Source organism: Larus michahellis, chromosome 3 (genome assembly GCF_964199755.1).
Source record: "Larus michahellis chromosome 3, bLarMic1.1, whole genome shotgun sequence".
NCBI classification, from domain to species: Eukaryota; Metazoa; Chordata; class Aves; order Charadriiformes; family Laridae; genus Larus; species Larus michahellis.
The window spans coordinates 28,838,069-28,864,850 of record NC_133898.1 but is presented as its reverse complement, the minus strand read 5'-3'; the positions used below and the strand labels follow the sequence as shown (position 1 = coordinate 28,864,850).

At 38.3% G+C, this 26,782-nt stretch overlaps 1 protein-coding gene across 1 annotated transcript in view; it reads left to right on the top strand.

Annotated features, from left to right (window-relative positions):
- Positions 1-5,037: 5,037 nt before the first annotated feature.
- KCNK2 (potassium two pore domain channel subfamily K member 2) overlaps positions 5,038-26,782 on the top strand; it is a 108,557-nt gene continuing 86,812 nt past the window's right edge. Inside the window, exon 1 of the mRNA XM_074579446.1 lies at positions 5,038-5,224. Within this exon, the coding sequence (XP_074435547.1) occupies positions 5,191-5,224 (34 nt within the window). The 5' untranslated portion in view covers positions 5,038-5,190. The remainder of the gene's footprint in view (positions 5,225-26,782) is intronic.

The following is a 26,782-nucleotide window of genomic DNA, read 5'->3' as shown; positions in this document are numbered from 1 at the left end:
TGGATCTGTTTTTTCCCCCCATTTCTTAGATGAAAGAATAGCTCAAATAGTTTAATTATACCTGAAATCAATGGTGCCACTAGTACAGTGGCTAGTCATGGCTGGGATGCTGTTGAAAGTACGTACATTCAAACTTTTACCTTCCAACAGTATGAGTCGATGAGCATTTTGTAGGCATTGCATGACTTTTCTGTAATTGATGTGTAATTCAGGGACTAAAGTACAGAGCAGGAGCAGTTTTATCCCTAATTCTTCCAGTTCTGGCACAGTTAATGTACCTTATTTTGCCCAAGTATTTGTGTCTGTAGAATAGAATAGAGTCAATATTACCTCAGTGAAATGATATGCGATTGAATAGAGAGGCATTATGGAACCTGTAAAGAACACAGAGAATTGGTCAGATGGGATTCATGTGTCTTTGAAAAGAGACACATTTTTATTTAGAAAAATAGTTTATATTTCTAACTCTATGAAGTTTGCGGGAATTTTCCAAAGTGCTGTTTTGCCATTGATTTCAAAAGGAATGGAATTAATCTGATACGATTTTATAAGAAAAATACTTACTTTGAATATTTTGCTAATGACATAATGATGTCACTCTCTCAGCTGTGTACTTTATCCCTATAAATGGCATATCTGGTATGAATATATAAAAAATTACACTTTTAGGAAAGTTACAGAACAAGGGATTGGATGTCTTTATCTAAATAAGGAAAATATTCGATGTTTAAATAAAGACAGCCACAGATTCAGAGAGTGCACTACTGGTTTATTTATCCAAGTTCATTTAGGGCTTGTGTGCTAAAGTGCTAAATTTGTCTCTACATTTCATGGATTAGCAGGTTTACAGCCTACCTATAGGACTATTTTCAGGAATTGTGTCTGACGTGAGAACTGATAGCTAGAAGATAAGAGGTAACAGACAGCAGTTTACTAAAAGCTGATTCAGTGCAAGGCAGCATGTTTCAGGACGTGTTTCACTCTGTTTCAGGACAAAGAGTTTAGTTGAAATCAACTTCAGCAATGCTTGAAACTCATCTGCTTGACTTTGTATTGAAGCAGGAAAAGGACAGACCTTCAGGCGCAAGTGAGAGAGGCTTTAGGAAGGTGTTTGAGGACGTATTATCATTCTTTTCCCTCTGAAATGGATTAAGACTGCCCATGGGATGAAATTTTGAGTGAGCAACTTCACCATGTGCTTGTGGGTGCCGAGCTTGAAGCCTGCAAGGACAACCACCCTGCCCTCCAGACACCTTTGTCCCTGTGCACTGGCTTTGAACCTGGGCCATGTTTGGAGCTGGCCCGTTTTCTCAGATACTGGGAATTGAGACCGGTTACTCCAGATGAGGAAGTAAATGAATGTCTTTAGCTTAGCATTTATAGTAACTATCTGTTGTTAATTGTCCCGTGATGTGAAAAGGGACAAGCAAGTGTTTCCTGCTTGTCATTTTTGGTAGCTTTCCATGCCTTAGGTGTGAGACAAGCATCTGAACTTTGCTGAACTTTGTAAACAGGAAAGTCTTTTATGACCTTCTTCAGAGAAGGGCAATTTGAGTAATTTGTTTTATTTGTTACAAAACGTCAACAGGTTTATGTCTGATGGTAGAAGACGAAAGAGGCATTTCAATCTTTGAATGCTTTCTTGTGTTGTCTTCTATCAGCTAGCTCCTATAGCACAGTAAAACTTTAATACATTAGGGAGAAGGCTTCTGGGGACTATTCCAAGGTTAGGCATATATTGCTACTATGCTTGAAAGCATAGATTACTGTGCATAGGCATTGCGTGTGAGTGAGAGATGTGATTTTGGTACACCATTTGAAATTGACTGTATTTTCACGTTTGAAAACTCCACCAAAAAGGGAAACTTGGAATTGATTAATGGAGTTTCTGATGGAAAAGAAGCAAAAGGCAAAGCCATTTTGAGGGCTTAGGAGCATTCTTGAACTCTGTTTAAATGAATAATTCAGGCTTTTTGGAGGAATATGTTCACAACTGCAAATTGCAATCAACACAGGAAAAAACTGCAAATAAATGGTCAAAATACGGAATTAAGCAAAAAAATATGCCCAAACCATTTCATAAAGCATATAAACTTATGGAACTTATTATTAGTATTTTTTATATATAAATTTGTCCTATTTGATGTGAAGATCTTCTGGGCCATAATATATAAGTGTATTCTACATCAGAGACTAAAGATGTCTTGAAAAACATTTTTGGGGACAGGGTTGAAGAGAAGAGGGTAGGGAAAGGAAAGGAAGGAAACAAACAGTGAGGACAAAATGTAAATTAATGTAAGATCTACTAGATGTAATGTTTTTTAAGTTTCTGGAAAATTCAAATGACTACAGATCAAAGATTTTGAGGCATGATAGCAGTATGACTGCATAATCTTGGACTACAAATGAGATTTGCATTATTTTATCAAAGAAAAGATAATTTGATCTGCCCTAATTCTCAGGGGACAACCCAGCAGAGTTCCCATTCCTCTAGGAATTTCAGGAAAACCTATTAATTAATCTATGATTCGTAGAGTCTGACTCTTCCCACACTCTGGATTTGCACTCGAAGATCTTCATTAACCGACTCATATTAAGTGAATCCATTTCATACATTCCTAATTATTGTCAGTACCCAAGTGCAGGCGTACTAGATTTACAGAGAGTTGTGGCAATTGCTCACAGAAACGAATTACACAACTTACAGAAATGGGAAATGAGAACAGGCAATTTGTCTGCTTGTGTAATAACCAAATGATCAAAAATGGCCTAAATAAAGAGAATTGATCATCTGAAAGCATTTTTGTAGACATGCACACCAGGAAAATAGTTTCTGCTTGTAGAAAAAAGCCAAGCAATCAAAACAGAAGCGCATGCTATGTGGAAAATCTTTCTTCATAATTTATGCTTTCAGCTCACAGTGTCAGGCATGCTTTGACCATCTTTGATGCTTTTTGTAGTTCTAAGAACTTCTTACTTATTTTTGACCTAAAATTCCTGGGGCTTGGTTTTCTGTGGGATTGATTTTTGTTGGTTGTTAGGTGGCAGAATTTACATGTTTGTTTTCACAGAGAGACAAAAAGCTGGATCAAAAGATTTGTATCACTTCAAATTAAATGGGAGCAGAGGAGCATTGTCTATCAGAACTGTTACTGCAAGCAGTTGCTTACAGAGTAGCTGGGATCCTCTACTGAAAATGCACAAAAAAACCCAAACCCAGTCTCTAATTTAAAGAACTCCTTGCACTGGTGACTTATTAACAAATAATATATAGCTAAGTCTTACCGCAAGGCAGATTTTCCTTTAATTTGCGTCTACATCTTCGTCATAGCGGTCAGGCTCTTGGTAAGTATAAAGTTCTATAGTTAATAAAAAATAGTACTATGATCATATTTTATTTGGTCTTTGTCAACTCATATTTCCAGCTCTTCACTGCAAACAAAAGACCAAGAAATCAAAGGAAAAAATGTGGTGGTCTAAAATATTTACCTGACTTCAGACATCAGGGCTTAAGCAAAATATTAACTATTGTAGAGCTCCTGGTGGAAAGCTGTGAAAGTCAGGTATGTGAAACTATTGAAGTATCTATCACAGGGACTCACATATGGCACATCTCCATATTAAGAGGTTCTATGAAAATCTTAAGAAATGACATCCTATGTCTGGCCACGAGCACTATAATTGCTTTAATACTGTCACATAGGGGTTTGTTTCCAGAGTCTGGGCCCAGGTTACCAACCTGTGAAATCCAAGAGAAAAAGTTCTTTTTTAATCAAGTAAGAGTGGGAATGACTTCTCTGTAACTGCCTTCAGAAAAGGTTTTTTTTCGGATCGTTTTCTTTTTGTGTAGTGGAGTTCATCTATTGGCCATAAAAGAATTGGGATTATAAGTAGTGGATTGGAAATCAAGCATGCACAACTGTTTGGCTACAAGTTAAAGTCCCAAAGGTCAAGCCAGACATTCTTTTACTGAAAATAATATTCCTTTATTTGTGCGTGGATATATTTACAGGTGAATTACAGAACGTTTAAGAGAGATAGTTACATTCATTCTCTTAACCGCTCCCCATATCTTCAAATGTTTAAAATGATATATCAGAAATTTAAGAATAAGGTTATATGACTGCCATATCACCACATTACTTAAAATGGTATTCTTTGTCTACTTTCTTAGGTGACTGTTTTGACAATTACATTTTCACCAATATTATGACTAACAGACCGGTTTTTCTGTGTAAGATTCCAATGTGATATGATTTTCTTTGCCGTATTATTTTTTTAAGGAATTCGATAAAAATACAAGCAGTATGCCTCAAATTACTGACATGTGAGTTTGGCAAATCTGTGTGCAACTGCAGGTAGGGAACTAAAGAAATGAGTGCTTTTTCAAAATTTATAATTGGGATAATCATAGTAGTGCAGACCATGGGGAGGAAGAGTGGATGCGGAGAGATATAGAATTAAATTTCTACAAAAAAATACAGAAAATCAAATCAAATCCTGTAAAGATTTTATTATTCCTTTCTCCCTTGTCCTAATCAATAACTATTGATACAGTTGAGAAAAGATGCTTAAAAGCCTGTTTTGTGACTGCTACTTAGAAAAATCACAAATTAAAAAAGAAATGGTAGCAATATAAGTCTCCTTTCTCTAAACAATGGAGCAAATTGTATACTCTGAGGCACACCTGACTCTCTAAAACATACTGGGGATCTTTCAGCAGCAATTAGACTGCATGCTGCATATGCATGTTTCACGTGAATGATGCTTAAGAAAGGAAGAATTAATGGGAACGCTGATTTCCATCTATTCATTTATAGTAAAGAAGCTGTGGAACCTTCTGGAACATTTGAGATACAATTATTCAATCTTTTAAGGGACTCCGGGTAATTTTGGTTCAGGTTTCTAAGTGCTTCCTAAGCTGTTTAATTAGCTGCCCTTTGTAAAATACTATGAAGACATAAAAGATGATATAAATGCCATGTATCATAATTAGTAACTCACTAGTTTACTTTTATGTGTACATTGAGTATTTTGGACAGGAAATACAGAGAGAGAACATACGTGTACTTCGGAAGAGAATATGTTATGACGAAATGACTTGTTCAGAAGACTCCTTAAAGACAGCGATATAGGACATGCTTTATCTTAGAACAAAAGCATGGTGACTTCTGAATATTACATCACCAAATGAGGAACCCACAAGCAAGACATAATTTTTACTGTAAGTACCACTACTATAGACAAATACTTAATTTAGTTAAACATCACACTTTTTAATCAGTTTCCATAACTTGAGGTGGTGGACTAGAACGTAGAATTAGATTAGTTGTTTAGTAATTAATTTGGGGAAAATGTCTCAATGACATATGTATCCATTCTAAATAAAGGTGTCTTATTTTAGTTAATGGCCTTTTTTTTGAAATGTTGATTTTGTAGTGCGGTCTGTTTAGATGCAACACTTGCGTATATACTGAAGATTTGCTATATCTAAATGGCACGGTTTAGGCAAATTGCATCAGTTATTCAGTATGTTACTACTGAGAATGCTTATTTGGGGAGTTGGAGATATCCTTAACTTTGATCTGATCACAAATATCACTTAAATACCATGCATATTTATTTACATATAACAATGTGATTATTAATTTGGAGATGAAGAAACTGTTGAATAGACTGAGCTTTATAAAAAAAAAAACACTCAAAACATGCTTTCACTTAAGCATATTAGTGTGAGTAGTCCCTACTGTAATCAGATATTGGAGGTTCTTGTGTTTTTATTTGGGAATTATCAGCAGGAATGTAAGTTTTGACTGGAAAGTTTTCTCAGGCCCTAAGGAAAATCCTAGCCAAAATCTGTGAGAGAAGTCTCTAGTGCTTAGACCGCATGAAAGATGAATATCTATTTGCAGATCTCTATCAGGCTAGGGACTTGTACTGTAGGTTTCTGAATTAGAGATGAGTCTTTTGAGCCACCACAAAAGAGCTGTTCTGGGTTCACAATATTTCCTTTGCTTTTGTGTATTTTTTGGTGGGTTTGTGGGTGTTTTTTTGTCCTTTTTTAAAAAAAACAAAAACAAAACCAAAAACTTTAGAAAATGTCTACTTCCTTCCCATGTGATGTATGAGTGTTTTTTGTTTGTGAGCAGAAATATTCTCCTGCTTGGTTGTCTGTAGCCCTCACTAAGCATAAGGGTAAACATAATCTTGAGTAATTGTGTGGGACTGGGGATAAACAATTTATCACCTTCATAATGGAACCTTTAGCGCCATGTAAGGGAACTATTCTTTGATGGAATTGTTATTTGCAGAGTTCCGTGTCTCCTTTGGATTACTGTCTACTGTTCAGTATTTCTGAAAGTGAATTAGAATTTATCTTCATTTTGAATGCTTAATTATGCTGAAATGATGCCCTCCAGATACTTAACACTTTTTATTGAATGACCACTTTTCTTTGAATTAATTGAATCCTCTATCTTATACTCCTTTTACTGCTTTAAGGTGTGCACCATGGATGTGAATGTTCAGGCTGGAATTACTGATTAAAAAGCCCAGCCTACGGTGATTTCTCCTTGTTTTACTTTCTTTCCTTCTCTGGTCTCTCAGATTATCAGTGACTACATGCTTTTCACTAGAATTAATTTAACGTTGCTTTCTGAAGCAATGGCAGAGGCTTTAGATAGATAACCTGTCAACCATTAGCATTAAAGCTGAAGAATGAGTAGTTAGGAAGACTACTTAGGAATCTTTAGGAAGCTGATGAACTCAAGCATTTATTTTTAAATACTGAAAACAAACACCACCATCGCCATGACCAAGTTATTTTTTATCGATTTTTATCCCGTGATTCTAAAGAGTAAGGAAAACAGCTGAGGTAAGTTATACTGAGGTTCCAAGACTGCTGTAGCACCCAAGTGCAGCTGTTCCATAGCCTGCAGCACCACTACAAACTCATGACAAATGAAGAATACATTTGCAAACTCTAAAGGAGACCTCAGGCAGGCAGAATGTAATTACTTAACTAGAATTTAAGTAAGGCCGCAGGACCACCTGGGAAGTAAGGTGTTGCTCGCTGTTAGTAGGGTGCCAGGCAGGAAATGTTTTTAGATTATTTACTACATAGAGCAACCTACAGTGCAGTCATAATTTAAAATGATAGAATACTAAAGAGAAAAATGTACAGTGTCAGTAATTTTCAACCTAGTAATGAAGCATAATGGAACAGAGCCATCATACTATATTATGCAATCTGCATTTTATAGAACGTGTGAATATAACTTCAGTTATTTACTGTCTATTGGGTGAAATTACACCAACTTAAAATTTAAAAACAAAAAGTACTTTTCAAAAGAAAAGGAAAGGAAGTAGCAACTCTGCCCTCTCTGAAATGGAAGTTTCATGTAGGGACTTGGATCAGTAGGACACAATCCTTTTCTGCATCTATCTGTGGCATTAAATCTGAAGGGTACATTAGAGTACATCTCAAAAGAGAGTTGGTGCACCAGGTAAATATTGGCCATAGGCTGTAGCACAACCCTCCCCTTTCATATGAAAAACAAAACATACTGCAAACAAGCCATCAAGATCAAGTGTTCTGCCTTGAAGGTTGTGTCTAATAGACATTTAATCTGTACATCTTTAGGGTTATTGACGGTGTTTCAGTATTTGCAAGACAGGTATTGCCAGAAAAGCCATAATCTAAAATGAGAAAGGTGAACTAAGAGCAGAAATAAGGAAAAAATCATAAACAGCCTAATACCACAAACAGCACAAACTTCTTTCTCTGAGGGTACTGGAGAAGCTGAGGTGAGTGGAAAAGATTAAATATTTCTGGTATTTCTAAATGCCTTAGAAATAGGTATTATGTTTGAATGCAGAGGAGAAAAAGTAGAAGGCTGTCCCGGAACTGGCATTCATTATTTGACTAACTGTTTGTCTTGTAAATATTTTTGGAATATACTAGATCATGCTGCAGCCAAATGGATGATGTTTTATTCTTGTGGCCTCTGTTCCATTATTCCATTGCTCTTCAAACTTTCTAGTTTTCTAGATTAGTTAAGGAGCTGCATCAATAAATACAGCCAGGCATTTGTCAGCCCACTACAGCTGTAAGGACTCAGTTTGCAGAGATTATTTAAATTTATGTATGCTTAATATGTATGGTTTCTGTTTGTCCTGGCCGTTGGTGAGAATTCTACTGTGGTCAAGATTTTAAATTTGGAAGGGTACCAAGTGCAGAAATAGGGTAAAGCTGAAAATTGTCTGGGAGAAGATAATGAGGTTTGAAAAAGATAGAGCAAAAAAATAGATGGAAATTAATTCCTAATAGCTTTAAAGTATGAAGTCAAAAAGATAAGCAGTATGACAAAGCATGTTTGAGAAGTTGAGAAGCATCATGTTGAGATTAAGTAGATTTTTCATACTTTTATTTTAACGTGATTGATTGACATAGATAAAGAAGATGGTAGTTTAATTTTCTTGTACGTATAACCACTTCCCATCTTAATTAATCTGTAATTAAAAGAGAGGATTTATTTCCTACATCCACTTCTGGAAGAGAAGGGAACTGCTCTATGCTGGCAGGCAAATTCATATAACATTCAACACAGTATAATGCTGAGATCTTCAGTATGATGCGGTAAACCACAAAATAACATGAAGACAAATACCTTTTTGGCCTCCTTCCACTGTTTTATTTATTACATCCTTCTTCATTTTTGACTGGTGGAGAGGAAAAAAATGCATGATTTAAATTACTTGTGGCCACTTTTTAGCAATTTCATGTTTTGAGACAATACTCACTAAATGAAACATTACAGTAAATGCATAGAGTTGTCCATGCATGATTTTTGAGTTACTCAAAGAGAGCACATCTTTGTAAAGAGAGGTCGGAGTGGGCTGCAAGAGGGATGATTTTATTTATGCAGTTTCCTGTAAAGATAAAATGCAGGTTAACATGAAATGTATTATCCTGTAGTCCAGGATTCCACAGTGGTCTAGCACAAGTGCACTGGGGGGGGTTTTCTACCTCCTCTTTCACATCCCCAGGAGTCTAGGCCAGGATCTAAAAATTCATGTCATAACTGCTCTGTCTGCACACTTTGACTAATCGAACCCATAAAGTTTGGGCAGGTTCTGGTTGCCATCAACACAAACAATCCAAAATGTTTGGGCAAAAGAGTCCAGTGTGATTTTTCTGAATAAGCACTGAGTGAAAATAGACATCACTTTGAGTTTTGGCTTCCTGAAGCATTGTTGCAATAGCAGTCTCCTAAATCAAAATCAGTGGCAAAAGTTGCAGAACATTAGCCTGTCTTCAGTGTTCAGCTTCTGTTCCTAGTGTTTTGGAAGGAGATGGAGATCAGCTTTCTTTGGTCACTGTTTAGCACTTAGTAGATTAAATAGATGCTATGTTCTCTGTAAATTACTGTAACTATCATAGATGAAATGCTCTGCAGCTGTGCAAGTATGCAGTGTCAAAGCAAGGGGTTCTAGTGGTGGGACCAAGGGAAGCTGAGTGGCTGAGAGCCGTCAGCGACGAGGCTGTGACATTTAGTGTTCAGCCTGTATGGACTGGGGAAGAAGAGAAAAGAACCAACTATTAATCCAGGCAAGAGAGACCCCGTTGTCAGAAGGAGGGTGCCTGGCGATAGAGCTTTCTGCAGAGAGCTTTTTAACTCTCGCCTCTATCAAACTAGATCAAACTGACCTCAGTACAGGCCTGCAGCTTTCCATCCCTGTATGTTTCAAAGAATTGAAGTCCTTTCTGTGCTTAGACTAAAGCAACCCCACTTCAGTAAAATAAGAGACAATTGTGACAGATTGAGTTCTGGATGGTCACTTTAATCCTTTTGCTGAAACACCGATAATTTACAGAGCAGCATTAACAGTAAGGTTTTTACTTTCTTAAACTTCAGTAAAATCAGCACTCCAAAAGGAAGACTATGTCTTTTAAGTCTTGAAATAAATCCATTGCATTGCAGGGACACTGAACTAAGCAATTGGTATTTTTTATTTTATTTTTTAAAAAGAGTCGTGTTCTATGTTATGAAATATTGAGAAAGATTTTAAAAATTGCTCTCTAAAATATGCTTCACACACATTCTGCAAGAATCTGCACTCTCAGATCTATAAAGACATGCTCTTAGGCATAAAAGCAAAATTCCTTTGCCAGCCTATAATCCATTTTAACAACTACATTTATTTCAGAAAAATATGAAATTAAAAACAAAACTTGGGATGCATGAACCCACATGAAACAGCAAAAACATCGAATTGCCAACTAGTGAGCTTGAAGCATCAAACTTTGCAAAGTTCTAGTTTAAAAAAGTTGAAAGAGAATGGGTATGTTTTTAAAAAGAAAAACAACATTGTTTCTTTGCTCCATAATATCTACAATGCTTTAACTAATGCCTAAGTTAATAGGAAGGCATTTTCTCCCTTATCTAGGCTGCATAGTAAATATTGAGCTGGATGGAGTGCCTCTTCTTTCTTAAATTGAAGCTAAAACTGCAGAGCTTCATTCTTGCAACGGATGAATAGTTCTTTTGGAGCAGATAACTTTGCATGTGGCCAGGGGCCACAAAGTAGCACTTTAAGGCAGCTTTCTAGTTTTAACTTTGATCTTTGATTCTGGCATATGAAATTTTACAAACACACAACAATGACAAAAGTCTACCTTGAAAGTCTGCTTCCAGCAGACGAGCAACTGCCTTCTAGAAATGCATTGTCTATGTAGGGGTTTGTACAAGTGTGAGGCTACAGGGCTGGTAACGCTCCACTGCGGGAAGGACTGAATACGAGAGGTGCCTGCATAGGGGGTTGCTTCATGTGCTCTGCCTGTTTTGGGTAAAAATGGAGATATTTTAAAGATACTGTTTTGATTTTAAACAAACGATTTAATACATTTATAGATCCACGAACATCACTTTTTCTCTGAATGAATAAAAGTATCTGAAATATGCTAAAAATTAACTATCATGAATAATGAGAGGTTGTTTTCATTACTGCAGGATAGTTGTCGGAATTAGTAGACAAAAGAATTGTGATTCCTTGAAATTAATTATAGGGCACTAAAACGATGGTCAATAAAAACTAAAAGTTTGATTTTTGGGTCAAATTAAAGGCTTCTAGTGTTGCCTACAGTGTCTTACTTCAGAGAATGCACAGGGAGACCAGTATATCCCATATTAGTTATTTAAATATTAACCTGACCTGTGTTAGATGAAGAATGCCTGTTGCTGGTTATGTGTAACAAAAAAGCTATCACTTCTTTTTAATGTTGATTCTGCATATAAACCAATTTAAAAGCCCCAAATATATCCTAAGGTCTCTTTTGATCTGGATTTTTTTTGGTCTGTTTCTCAGACTCCTTACAAGTTAGAATAGTCACTTGTTTAAAAGCTTGATGGTGAAATCAAGTGAGTCAAAATACATAAAATTAATTAGGAAACTATTTTATTTACTTTGGAATCAGGATTAAGATTATAATATAGTGCTTTTTATTGATGATGTGTGGTGGGAAGAGAAGCCCAGAAAATAACATTTTTTCCACAAAATGAGTTAGTAGTTTCAGGAGCTGTTGTACTGGAACAGTATCTTGGACACCGATAGATCAACTAGAAAGCAATGTAAGGGAGCTCATAACCTCACTTTTTCCTGCTACCTGATAAGTATATTAGTCCCCATATATAAAATAGTGGGATTCTATACAGGCATAATAATCCGTTCAGAATTGATTGACAAATAGAAGAAACCCTGCCAACCCTGTGCTCTAAGACAAAATATGTTGCTTATTTCTGTATTTAACATGGACCCAACCTGGCACCAAAGGTGAAAAAAATTATTTTACTTTCATATGTTTGTACTAAAAATGTTATGGGTAGTTTATTTAGGAGAAAAATGATTTTGACTCGTTCTCTCCCTCAAAGATTTGGAGTAATATATGCTGTATCGTATTATAAATGGAGCGTCTGTTAATACCAGAAGAAAAAGTCTTTCTTAACAGTCACTTGAGTGATGGAGTGATGGTTGCTGAAATGTTCATTTGAAAACTCACCAAGTTGCACAGTAATCACGGAATCTCCAGTTTTATTATCCTTTATGTCGCTGAGAAATGCCTGCTGTTTTGTTGTTCTGTTTTCATTTTCATCATGTGCCAAACCAGAAACGTATCACTGTCTAAAAATGCGTTGGTAGGTAATAAAGGCAAGTGAAAGGTCAAATTTCTTGCAAACTGATAAAATTACATAACTTACATTTTAATAGAAACCACGTTATATGACCAGAGATAAACAATTTGTGGATTGCACTACGATTTATAAAACAAAGAACATCATCATTAAGGGCACCTGGGACTGTAGCACTGATGAATAAGGTAAAATTCCCATTGACTTGCCTTTAGATGTGTGCTGGGTTCTTGTTTAGTTGAGGTAAGGGCATTTGTTTGGATCTTCTCTGCTGCATGCAATACCTCTTTCATTTTTTTCCACTCTTCACAAAAACCCGTGTACAAAAGAAAAACTCCTCAGTGGGAGACATGCCTACATAATGATCTTGCTAATATTGCCATTATTCCCTCAAATAGATCTTTCAATTTTCCCACCTACCATTTGCTTTATATTTGCTCACAAAACAACTTAGTGTATTTTGTGCGCTTATGTACACATAGGAAAATTAGTAGAATGCCAAAGACACTGCTGACACTGTGCTCTGTTTTCTCAGACTCGTAACTTTACCTCCAAAGGACTCTTAAGAGGTTGTTGCAGGATCCCTTCAAAGCCTTGTCTGCCCCCATTCCCTGGTTGACGAGGAATAGCATCAGAGATGTTACCACCATATCAGAAGTGGTGGGAGGGATACAGAGGCTGTAGTAGAGGTTGTGCAGGTGATCTTTGTCACATGGAAGACAAGAGTTCAGATCATATCCCCATCTATAAACACATGGCTTGAGGTTGTGCAGCCTCAACAGCTCTGAGACTTGACTCTTCACCCCCTTTTTGGAGTACTCTCGTGGTGTAAATCAATGAGGCCATGGCAGCTGCTGGCCATGCATGCTAACCAACACATATACCAAAGAGCTCTGCCTTAAGCTCCACTGTTCTTCTTACATGGAGAACACAGGGCCTTGAACACATGGTTACGCATTCAAATAAGAGTCTGTATTTGACTATTACAGTACCAGTGCTGCCCAAACTACTTCTGTCCATCTCTCCTGCAGAAAGGGAAGCAGATCAGCAGAGTTCATCTGTAATGTGCACATGTTGCTGGTTGAGCCTGGTGTACGTAGTCTGATCTCTCACTCAAATAAGCATTTGTTTCCAAAGAAGTCCAGGCAGAAAGAAATCAAACATTGGAGGTGAGCAGAACATTTTGAAAATCAGAATGAAATTGTATTATATACTGTTTTTAAAGGTGTGCTACCTCCAGTATAACCTCGGCTATTGCAAAGAAACAAATCAAATACTGAAATGACATCCACTACCAATTCATCCAGGAAAAGGTTTCTAAAGTTCTCCTGAGGCCTTTTTTAGAATGTTGAGGAGCTTCAGATGAGACATCAACTACTTTCAAATGTTACTGTAATTATTTTAAGGAATTTTGAAAACCATTAGTCAAGAAGAGTATAAAAAACACAGTTGCAGATATAATCTGGTCTGGGACTGAAATGGAAAGATGTATAGCCCCTGCTGATGATGTATATGCGGAAATAACATGATGAAACGTGACAGGCATCATCATACTTTTGCTTTAATTTGGAAAACCCATGTAAAGAATAAACTGTAGGAGACTGAAAATAAAATCCTATTAATGTATGAGTCACTGCTGCTTGGATTTGATGACCTCAGGAATGCAGTTTCCTATGAACAGAACAGTTGCAGGAAGATGGCAGAGAAGGTCCATACTGAAGAGCTCTGCTGACGTAGCTGAGCCCCACTCTAGTTGGTATTTCAGAATATGAGGTGTACTTTTCCATCTGTCTTCTGGGCCACGCTTATCTCTTCTTATACCGTCAGCAAACATAGAGAGGCAAGACACTCTATGCAAAGATGCTGCGCACTACAGCCTTCCTTGTTCTTTGTATGTGCCACTTGGAGTTGAGTCCTTTTTGAGACTGTGGCAATTGTCACATAATGTTACAGCAACGGCTTTATGGTGGTTCTGTGACTTACTGAGAAATGGCCAGCTCCCAGCCTGTGAACCAAAGTAGAAAGTAACAGTAGTTGTCCTCTTCAAGGTGGGACAGAATTCTTGCCTTTACCAAAGTGTATGATACAAAAGTAAAGTTAAGTTTAAAACTCCGTTGAAATCAATAATTAAACTCAGTGAAACCTACATTTTACTGCAGATACTTAACTAGACAGTTTTTCTTCCACATTTCCTGGGTGCTGCACGTGAACTGTGTTGCCATTTACCTGTATAACAGGTGTTCTGGGAATCTTCTCTTTAGCTACTTAGAGTTGCTGCAAGAGTCTTGGTTCTCTTGCTACATAAACGCAACCTGACATTAAAAAATCCCAAAGAAGCTAATATATAACCTGTGCCTTTTAACCAAGGGTAAGAAAAGATTAATTTAATGAACAAGGAATTGGTAGCAATGGTATATTTCTGGTATTCTTTAAAAATGTACAATATATATAAAAAAATTGCATCTGAAAAGCCTTTCCTTTATGAATATAAGGAGGAAAAATTGTTTTTGCATAACTAAAATCCTCAGAGAGAGAATAAACCATATGTTACTGACCTTGCGAAATATAAATTTTTGGCCATTTATATGCTTCATTCCATTAATCTTGCCCTCATACAGACTGTAAGGAGGCTGGGATACTTAAATTCAAGAAACCACTTCATGTTTCTATTCAGCTGAAGTAAGTATCCAGCAGAAGGGGGACACCACCATGAACAGCTCACCCAGACTGCTATTGTGTGGTAAAAAGAAGGCATCCAGATGAGGAATGAAATTCTGTATAGAAGTTTTCTATAAGTTCCAGATGCTATTGCTTCCATAGAGAACTGAGCACCTGTGCAAGAGAATGTAAACAACACGAAGAGAACAACATATTCACAATGCAAGCATGCTTAACACAAGTGCAAAGCTATGGAGTAGGGTGGCTTAAAAGATCAAATTGAAAACTGGTGGATATAAAATGTCCTGTCATTACATGATGACAGAAAATAAAAATGGAGCTATATCCAGGAAACTGATTTATCAACAGGCTTTGCAAAAGTATTTGGGATTTCTAGTAAACTATAACAAAAACTGCAGAAATCCTGGTTTTAGCTGTGGGTGCAGAAGAGCTTCTTCGCAAAAAACTCAAGTACGTGTAAAGCTATGGTGAGACAGGACTGTAACAGGACAGTGATGGCAGAACTGTGGATGCCTCCAGCTGCATGACTTGAGAGTGTGCTGTAAGACAGACTCTGTAATGGATCTCTAAACAGAAAATCATCAGCTCTTAAGCAGAAGGTGATTCCTGGCCCAGGTTGGCAGTCCTCAGACTTCAGAATGGGGAAAGTCCACTGTCTTCTCTACTGAACTCCTAACCATCCTTTGGAAATTCTCCAATTAGGTAGGCATTTGTCTGGGAACCTTTGTGTTGGCTTCTCAAAAATGTATTCACTGATCCATTGGGCATTGTGCACTTTTCATTTTAAACTCACATTAATGTGTGCAGTAGAGCTCTGTTTCCCACAATCTATGGGAAAAATGATGGGGTGGGAACTTTGCTTTTACTGGCATTATTCAACACTGCATAGTGCCTTAGCCACGCATGGCTTTTGTGTATGGATGTAATTATACCCTGTGCTCTAGCTTTGGGTGTCTCTTTGCATCACTGCAGAGTTAGCATATAGTAATAAGGATGCACGACATCCAGGCTGGTGGCAGACAGAACTAGACAGCAAGAATGCACATCTGGCATAGCGGGGACAAGGCTGTGTTGTTATTCTTTTCTACCATGTATTGGAGATGGTGAGAAATTCTTCTGAGGTGTAATGAAATGTCTTTGATGACAGAAGCCAGTTCTTCAAGAAAAAAACCTTTGCTCACAGGAAAGCACCGGTCTAACTGAAACTTCCCATGGGAACCTGCATTTCAGCTCCACCATAGTCACAATAATCCAACTACTTGATACTGCCAGGCCAGTTAAGGTGCTGAATCAAGCAGATTAATACTGTCTCTTGACTCTTCCATATTCCATGCGAGGGTCCTGAGCGACAATCTAGTTGCTTTTGCGGGATGTGTAAGGGTTTTTTACTTAGTTCTTAACAAAAAACAAACCCCAAAGTTCTACAAAGTTTTAAAAAGTTTTCATTCTCACAGCATGTGGAAGAGGGCATTCACATGTGTGGGAAGATCCAGCTTCTGACTGCCTGTGCAGTCCGTGCACACGCTGCCTTCTTTAGCTTCAGCAATCGCCTGGCGGCTTAGCTCCTCCTCAGCAGCAAATAAGTCATATCAGCCTCTGACGCCCTTTAGATGAAACAAGGAAAGGTTTTTATTTACCCAAAGTAAGAAGAATAACTTAATGGCAGAGAAAACAGAGATGGAAAAACACTGAAAAGAAAACATTTAGATAACTGAATAACCCACAGTCAGCCCATGCCCAGCCTTCTGATTCATTTTCCTAGCTCTATCCACAAACACATATTTTGTTCCCTGTGATTGCCCCAGAAAGGGTTGTCCTCTTATTCACTATGACATTTTTTCTATTTCACATGGGAACAAGCACAACCTCTTTTGCCATTTCCAAACACATATTATGAACAGAAGTATATTGTAGGGGAAAGTAACCTTGCTAACCTATGCAAATATCAGAGAAGAATGTGAGGATTATATTAGAAAGGGTAAAAAAGGGTTAGTAATATGAACAGGTAGAAAAAGCAGACAAAGGGTGTTCCCATTGCTTTTTAAACCTGTCTTTAAATTATTTACTTGGCATTTTGACACTCACGATTTAAATTTTTCCATTCATCTTAATATTTAATCACAATTTTTAATTATATTAGTAACTTGAGGCTGCTTCTTAACTCAGCAATAGCTTCATTTTCTATTAATAAACGGCACTTATCCTTGGCTTTGACACTTACTTGCTGCAAGTGTTTTGGCTTTGGTAGAACATGCAGTCCAGGACATCGTTATTGCCTCTTAAATCTCAAATCTTCTCAAGTTATCAGTACAGTGTTTCACCCTGATGATGATAACTTAGCATAAAAATGTTTGATTTTCCCTATGGTTCTTAGTGCTACTGTTGCTAAAAATAGAGGAGATCAGAGAACAAGTTCTTAAAAAAATCTTACTCTAAAAGACATTCTTCCAGATGATTTTTCTTCTCCGTAGTCTGGAGAAGGAACCATCTAGTACCTGAGAGCTGTGGGTTGGAAGAATGTTACATCTCAGTCTGTGTGACTGAAAGGGTTTGGGCTTAAGGTCTCAAGGTTTTGGAGCTGCATGCCAAATGAACTCTCATGCTGGGGTTACAGCCGTCATGTGGCAGTGGGTTGCACGGGTTTGGAGGCTGCTGGGGGACATGAGCCAATGGGCATGAATTTGTCTGGGATGCAGAGGCCATCCAGCCCAAATCCCCGAGGGAACAGTAAAAGACCTGGGACTTGCTGTACTATCCACTCTCCCTACAGCTCTCTGAAGTCTATGTGGCTCTCTGAAGACTGGGAAATGTGGCTTATGGGGTCAGGATGATTGACCATCTCTATGATGAGCCTTTTAGACCAAACTCCTGTTTTTGCAGGCAGCATGTCAGATAAATCTTTATTATAAATTGAGCAGCCTCTATTTTACAACGTTAAGTTTTTGTTCTCATACTCCCTATTGAGAGTTTGTCCCACAAGCTGGCTCTTCTCATGCTTTTTGTGATTTTCAGCCAAAATTTATCCACAGAATGGTTTTGGTTTTGTGTCAACATGGTCCCTTAGCTCAAAAAAGTCTTTTTGATTGATCTACACAGAGTAATCAGATGTCTTCTCAGCCATCATTTTGCCAGAATAAAAGTGAGCCGAGCTCTTCCAGTTTCCTCCGACACAATCCATATAGAAGTCTTTTCTGCTTCTCTTTGGGTTAATTTTTGTAGAGCACCAATGACAAGAACTAAGTGCACTTTTCCCACTGATGTTTCACTGGAGCCCATGGGTTGGCATGCAGCACTCAGATAGCACTTGCTGGCCAAACTCTACCTCCTATGTATTCTTGATACTAGCAAAAATAATCAGTATAAACAAGATGGTGGATTTAACAGGACTTCTAATCAATTTGGTTAAAACAGATGAGAAGGGCCCAGCTTATTATGTGGCAGTTCTTTGTATTCATACAGTGATACCACCAGCATCAGGAACCAGAATGGCCCATATGGGTAATGCTGTTTGTAGATGGGTCTGAAAGAATCAGTACCCCAAATGTGTGATGTTTGGTGGCTGGCCACTTTGGCTTCCTATCAGAAAAGTGCTAACTCTCCCCATTCACTTGCAGGAGACCTACTGCTCGTAAGAATCTCCTTCCTATAACCACAAAGCTTATTTTAGGCTCAGGTCAAAGCAAGTGTTTAAGGATAATTGGACCCTGAATAGTCTTGGACAGAAGTGTAACATTCGCTGTGCAATGTATTGCTTTGGACCAGAACAGATCAACAGCAAGAGGAAGAAGAGAAGCATCAACTTCCCTCCCTCACAAGTTCCAGTGTTACACATACCTGAGATGTATTTGTCAGTTTACCTGTTACAATTAGAAAGATACCTCACAGTTACAAGATCCAACCAGGACGCTTGCATTAATTACCACCAAGAGCACTCTAGGATATCTGAAGAAAAGACAGAAAATGAAACGTGTTCAGTGTCAGAAAGGTAGAAGAAAATGTGAGGCATTGATGAAGGATCTGGAATAACAGCTAAGGACTGTGGGGTGCTCAAGAAAAGCATCAGGCAGAGTTATTAAAGGAGAATTTTGTCTCTTCAAAAAGAAAAGTTTCTAAAGAGAACGGTGGGCAAAAGCTAGCTATTCTTTTTTTCCAGTAACCTCAGGCCAGAGGCAGTGGATATTATTTAATAACCTAGAACTAAAGAAGAGCAGTCTAATTGCCAGTTTGCACTAAAAAAAATCAAGAGTCACGCTCTTTGAAAGAATGAAATTCTGAGAGGATTAATTGCATGTGAAATACCCAAAAGAGAAATTTACTTAATATTTTTTAAAAAACCCATGCTTTTTTCCCTGTTTATAGGATCCTAATTTTGAGATCAGACTGAGGTAGAGAGACCAAAACTGAGAGTGAAACATCGTATGAGATTCTGACTTACATTTAGAAGCAGCTGTGTTAGTTTGCCAGGCCGCAGAACACTCTTGTATGAGAATGCAAGTTTTAGAAAGAAAAGAGGTGATGGCACAGCAGATTGGGCTGACAAACAAGTCTTATTCAAAAACCCCAACAGACTGACAAAGTAAAAAAACCCAAAACTTCAACAATCCAATTCTCACGTGGAGTGACTTCGCAAGAAGTAATGTGAAAGTTTACACCTGAAGGAAAAAATGGGGAACTAAATGCCTAGCCTTCGATAGAGCTACTATTTTGGCAAGAAACAAAACTATCTGTGGGAAGCTGTACCTAAAAGGAAATTAAGTATAAGTATTCTGCACAGTGAAGAAGACTGTTCTGTGGAAATTGCTCAGAGAGCTATTCCAGATGACTGAAATGCCCCCTTGCACATGAATGGAATTGTCGTTGCTTATAAATTGGATATTGATACCCATGTCAATATGAAATCTTACGTCAATTTGAATGCAAATGAAAAAGCCTAGGTTGTGCAGTGACAAACTCAGTTCTGTAATAGCTGTATACAAACTAAATGTAATTGCAAAGCAGTCTCTTGGAAACATAGAATTTTACTTATTATTGAGAGAAACAGAAGCCGGAAATGTGTGTGGTACTTCATCTCACAGGGAATATGTATAAACTAGAAGGCCAGAAGCACTTGGAAGTAGAAAGAAAAACAGATTAAAAAAAACCCCAAACTACATTAAGATATAGACAGCAAAGAAAAAATTGCAAGGCAAGTTTCACAAAGAAAAAAGAAAATTAAAATAGTCATTACAGTTAGAACACTAAGGAAAATGTAGAACAAAGATCAGAAGTTGCTAAACACATGTACATGATTAAAGAAACTTTCTATCCGTGATCATTATATCCATTATATGTTTTGCAGATTTTAGAAACAAATGTCCGTTACAAAGGAGGAAAATGGCCCAGTCCTCTCAGTGCACATTTACAACTGAGAACACAAAGAGCTAAACTGCAACCTGTTAAAAATTTCTTGTCCACAGGGAACTCCCTATGCAATGCTGTCAAGTTACTATTTTCTAGGTCCCTTTGATAAAAATGGACATAACAGCACTTTTCCACCTCTAAGAATTAATTAAATAAAGAGCACTTCACAATGTTTAACATATATATACATATATATATGTGCTATTGTAATGAGGCCAATAAACACATCTTCCCAATACACAGTAGGGAAGTGATTGTGCGTCTGTACTCAGCACTGGTGAGGCCTCACCTCGAGTACTGTGTTCAGTTCTGGGCCCCTCTGTACAAGAGGGACATTGAAGTTCTGGAGCGTGTCCAGAGGAGAGCTACCAGGCTGGTGAGGGGTCTGGAGACCAGGTCATATGAGGAGAGGCTGAGGGAGCTGGGCATATTTAGCTTGGAGAAGAGGAGGCTGAGGGGAGACCTCACTGTCCTCTACAACTACCTGAAAGGAGGTTGGAGAGAGGTGGGTGTTGGCCTCTTCCCCCAGGTGAATAATGACAGCACCAGAGGAAATGGTCTGAAGCTGCGGCAGGGGAGGTTTAGATTAGATATTAGGAAGAATTACTTTCCTGAAAGAGTGGTCAGGCACTGGAACAGCCTGCCCAGGGAGGTGGTTGAGTCACCATCCCTAGAGGTATTTAAGAAATGTGTAGATGTGGCACTTCAGGGCATGCTCTGGTGACAGAGATTGTAGGGTTTTTTTCGGTGTGTGTATGGTTGGACTCGATGATCTCAAAGGTTCTTTCTAACCATGAAGATTCTATGATTGAATGATTCCATGATCTTACCTAGCTAGACTTAGCAGTCTGTACTAGAGAGAAAATTTACGGTGAGGACTAAAGGAATAAGCCACTTTGAATAATTGGCATGCCCTCCATTCTAAAGTAACAGGTGACTGTGTTTTGGCTTGGTTCATATGCTGATTTTGAATATGATGGGTAAGTGTGTTTCTATCATAGTTCCACTGTACCCAAAACCAAGCTCTGCACACTTTTTTTCAGATACACTTTTTTTTAGTGTTTGCCTTTCGTGCTTTCCTGCAGTTAGTATTTTCTGAGAGCTGCGCTCTGCTGAACACCCATGGAAACTTCTTCAGCAGGTAGGCTACTTCTGTGTCATGGTATGTGGGAGTCCTTCTCATTTCCCTGGGCTCAGGACCGATGCAAGGCTGAATGCCACTGCTGTACTGGGCCAAGACCCAGGCGTGCACCATTCCCTTGTCCCTGCACCTCTCAAACCCCGTTCCCATGCCAACGAAAGCTCAAGCCCAGAGCCTGAGCATGAGCCGTGGCACGTTGTAGCCAGGCGTTGGTCTGAACGCTCTGTGGAGCGGGACCCTGGGGCATGCCAAGGCATGCACGGGAACATAAATATATACATAGCCACAGAAATGTGAGAACTGAATGCCTGTAAGTTTTTAGGCTTCCTTTGAAGTTGATGGGAATTTACTTGAATAAGGTATGTGTAAAAATAGAATAGAAGTTCAGTTTTGGCTTGTTAGGACATGGGTGCCAATAGTAAATGCTTTATTACCGAATTCATCGGCAGCTAAATTTTGGGGGATTAAGAATACTCCACCCAAAGGCTTGCTGGTTAAAGCATTCACAGGGAGGTAGAAGATGTGAGCCCAGATCTTCTCTCCTGTCTCCCAGGTAGATATTTCAGCTACTGAGTTGCACGGAGTGGTGCCTTTTAGCTCTTTGTTCTCTCATTTTCCTCCCTCCCTTCCCACTTTTTACTCCATCCTTGTCAAGTACTTTAAAAAGCCCACCCAAACAACATCTGGAATCTGAAGTGCGGACAGATCCTCCCTTGAGAGACTTAAATCCCAGACCTTGACAGGGTTTAGTACAATTCTTTTTCTGTAGTGTTGCCCAGTGGCTAGTTAATAACAGTCCCTGGAAGACTGTTACGAGTTCCGCTCGTGGGTGACTTTCCCCATATGTTATATAGGGAACTCAGGCTCTAACTTTGATCTGCATCTGCAGTGTTTAACTAAAGCTAGGTGCATCAGTGCAGAACATGGTGACTCTTAAATCACTGCGTTGACTAAGCCCAAAGCCTGTAAGAACCGAGGTGAAATCACAAGAGATGACTAGTGAAGCACGGCTGACTTTATTTTACGGCGGTGTAATCATCTAAATCAATGAGATCGCATCCATACACAGTAACTGACGAGATGTGAATCTGGTCTGGAAGAAAGACCATGTCACCTACCCCTGTCCTCCGTTATTGCAGGCAGCTAGACCATGTAATTCCTTTCACAAACTGGTGACCCTCCGGCCTCCAGCTTGACATTATACATTCTGCAGCATTAAATGAGTATGAGTCTAAGGAACATAAAGTTACAGACTTTACTATGGCAGCATCTTGTATGTCAGTATGTCTGTAGTAAGAGGCCTTAGGGAACACTTATGGTAAGATAGCGAGTCCCATGCTGTAGGTCAGAAAGTCACAGATTTCAGTGCCAGTAGTCTGTTCAGCTAAGTGATAGGTCTATCTTTGTTGCATTATAGGAGTGTATAAACAAGTTCATTAAACTGCTGATATTTATTTCATTATTATAAACTGCTTACGATATACTAATATATTTTTTTAATATTATAGTAATAATTAGAGCTTATAGCTAATGTATAAATATAGTATGTGTAGATAATATAGATGTATGCATATCTAAAATGTGCAAGTGGTATATTTACGGATGCATTGCTGTTAGTTCATCAGTAACTGTTATATACAGCTTTCATGTTATTTGCTTTAAGAGAATCATGGCTGGGTGTGATACTTTAAATATAAGCTGTGTTTTTCCATATATAGCTTTCTGTTAAATATTCCACACAGCAGCTATCATGCGTATGTTCTTCCCTAAGTGGTCATTTGGAATGGCTAGTAGTTCAGCAGTTATTGACGGGTTGCTTTCTTGTCTAAAAATAGAGGAATGTGTGGATCCTTTTACACAGCGGGTATTCAAGTAATAATGAAAGTGATTGATGATAAAAAGCTTGCTTTCTACTCTTCTGTCATCAACAACCTATTGGGATCAAGAGAACACTGGGATAGAAATTAATCTTCCTTGAGTTATTCTAAACAGTCAACTGATGGGAGATTTCTTTGATCTCATTCAGTTGAAATTGATTAATTCTGTTAATTACTGTGTTTGAACTGAGTTAGCAGGAATTTTCTGCGTGTTGCAGCATCCTTGATGGTTTGTCCTTTTGCATGCCAAACAAGTAAACGTGGTGTCAGTGTAGTGTTTGCTGACTAAGATTGATGATGACTATCGGTGATAAATATCTGTAGAAGTGATCAGATGTAATTTGTTTCTGTACTTGGGTTTTTCATTGAGACTGTCATTGGTTAAAATGCATAAACAGTCCTTGGAGCAGGAATTCATGTCTTCCTCTGCCAAGTGAATACATAATCACTAAGATCTCCCTCTGTCCTTTTCCCACCTCATGAATCCTAAATTCTACAGGAAGAACTGGGATTACATTAGAGTTCTTTAATGCCTGCTGGATGACGGGATTGTCATAAATCTAAGGAGGTCCCTTGAATCTCATGCCATCTCCTTATTACCCTACTGCCTGCTGAGTGGGTTCCGATTAACGTTGATAGTGGGGGACTAATCTCCTACCTGGAGTTTGTTTTTTCCAGTAAGCAGACTCAATTTTACAAGCTAGAGGAGACAACTGGGGTGCTTGGGACTGCAAGAACAGGCTGACATACACTGAAGGATTTACCGAGGAGATGGCTGCTTAAGGTTTGTCAGCCATCCTGAAAGCTGTCTTTGCTCTAACTAGCTTTTAGTCAAAAATAAAATTATTTATTATACTAAAATTTTAAGATTAAAAATAATAAAAAATCAGTAACTAGTTCTGGAGAGAGGTATAAGAAATGGAACAACTAAACATGTTGTAACTACATGCCATTCTAGCTAGGCTTCAAGGTGATTTGTCTTTCCCATGTAGCGAGTAGGCAATTAAGCCAAAATAATTTCCAAAACAATTGCCACAGCCCTCTGATGCTGGGATCCAGTTCTCTTGCATCTTGCCTGCCATGGGTTAGTCTTTGCTCTATAAAAATGCCTTTGGAGTGCCCTTCTGTGACAGTGTAGGCTCAGCGGGAAGTCAGCAGCTAGCTGACTCTGAAGCAACCCTTTATGCAATAGGAAGGCAAAACATAATGACAAACTCAGTGCTTCCTCTGGGGATAAACAGGTCATTTACCTGCTTTCAGTAAAATCTTTCTGCTGATGGCAAGGGAGGTTAAACTTTCTATGCACCTGTGTAAGTATATTACTATTTATAACAGTCAAGTGTAAACCGTATTTTGCACAAATACATAAGTGAGAACAACAAATACAGCTCAGTAATATTTCCTAGAGACCAGACACAGTCACAAGACAGCACACTTGAGTCCAATAATGTATTAGGATCAGTGATTTCTAAGTGTGGCTTGCTGGAACTGCAGGAGTCACAGTTCCTTCCCACAAAGGTGAAAGATGTGGATTTAAATTCCTTTATGCAGAAGAGTCCTTTTTCCCCTTATCCTGAGAGAGTCTTCCAATCATTGCACTATTGCAGAAAAATTTGGTGGAGGTGTTTCTTCTATTTATGTTTTAAAAGAAAGTGCTAACCATTCCTACATTTTCCATAAAGTTTGTTCTGCTAGCCTTCCAGAAAAGCCTAACAAATAAACTCCCCTGAGGAGATAAGTAAGGCAGGCTTATTTTCTGGATCAATTGGGCATAAGAATGCCATTAGTGCTGAGCAGCATGGTGGGAGGTGTATTTGTGTCCAGAAGCACAAAACTTGCTAAAGAACACCAGTGGTGAAAACTGAGCCACACAGAAATGAAAAGAAATAGTTTTTTCGGGATCACATTTTTGCGTGTAGGTGCCTCTGTCCAAGTTGGATGCCAGTTTGTCCCCTGTACAATGATCTAGAAAAACCCAACGTAGCTGACATAGAGTAACTCCAGAACTGGATGCAACACATACACGCCATGGAAGAACTGTATTTGAGCCAGTTTGCCATGCTGAGAGGTCAGAGTTACTAGTTTGAGTGTACTGCTGTGAAGACCATACCTGCCCTTCCTTCAGGAGCTGGCGATATTTTTGTGGTTTGCCTCACAGTCTTATGCGTGCAGCAGCTTGCTCCAGATTCCCACACAGCTCCATGTGCGATGCTGTGATGTACAGGTATATCCAAAATCCTTCACATCTGGATTACACGTTTTTCTGTAGATTTGCTAGCAGGATGCAGGACCTACTCTCTGTGACCCTGTAAATTAGGAATAAGGGATATTTTCCCCACAAGTCTAATTTATTAGTTACAATATTGTGATCATAGCTGACTTTCCAAAATATTCTAGGCAATTTTTATGAGTAAGGAAAATCATCAGATCTTCCCTCTAAAATAAAGAAATTGCCAATGAATCCCCAAGAATCTGGTACAAATGTTCAGCCTGAGGCTTCCTTACTCACAGCTTTTGTTGTATTTCTTCCATTGAGATATTCTTACTGGATAATGCCTTAAGTAAATCTTTTGAGTAGTAATCCCCTTAATATCTGAAGTTGTTCTGAAAGAGAACATGAAAAGCTAGGAAAGCAATAATTACAGGAATTGGTTTCTTTATGGCTTTTCTATTAACTTTTCTTGGCAGTCATGCTTCTTAAATTGGTATACTCCCATTTTTAACAAAAAAAAAATCACAGAAAGTTTACGTAGATGGTTACAGGGGGTGACTTATGCTATATCTGTTGCCAGTATAAATAATTTAGAAAAATAATATTTTTATTGAAGAATACCTTTTACACTAGCGTAATGAATTTTTTACAATCTTACTTTTCCCACTTATGCCATAGGGCAAGTGATCTTTTTGGGCAAGTGATTATAAAAATATTAAGATGTTGAGGATTTTAGAAATAGAACAGCCTTCATGTCCGGGCTGCTACAATGTCATGGAAATTTCATAATATTAATTTTAGCTGTTTTATGTGAAGAGGTCACATAAAGTAACTTTCTCACCAGTCACAGTCCTAAGTGCATCTGGTTCTGTTTGGTGCCTGGGGTATTTACATCTGGGGAATATTTATATTTGCTATGCAAAGAGAAAAACATGGGCCAGCCTTCCCCTATATTTTGTATCTACATTTTCCTTGGAGCTGGAAACCAGCTTTTAATGTTCCCTCTAGCAACTGAAAATAAAACAGGAAACCGTACAGAACAGTGGGTCAATTTCCTTGCATGCTTAACATCAGCGGCATGACACAACTGAAAGACTTTATTTCTAGCAAAAATGTAAAGGTAGATTTTCAGATCAGAGAATCATAGAATGATTAGAGTTGGAAGGGACCTTAAAGATCATCTAGTTCCAGCCCCCTTGTCATGGGTGGCTGGGATACTTTAAAGCTGAAAGGATGAGTATGAACCTTTAGCTTGTCCTGCCAACACAGTCCATAGCTGCCAGCC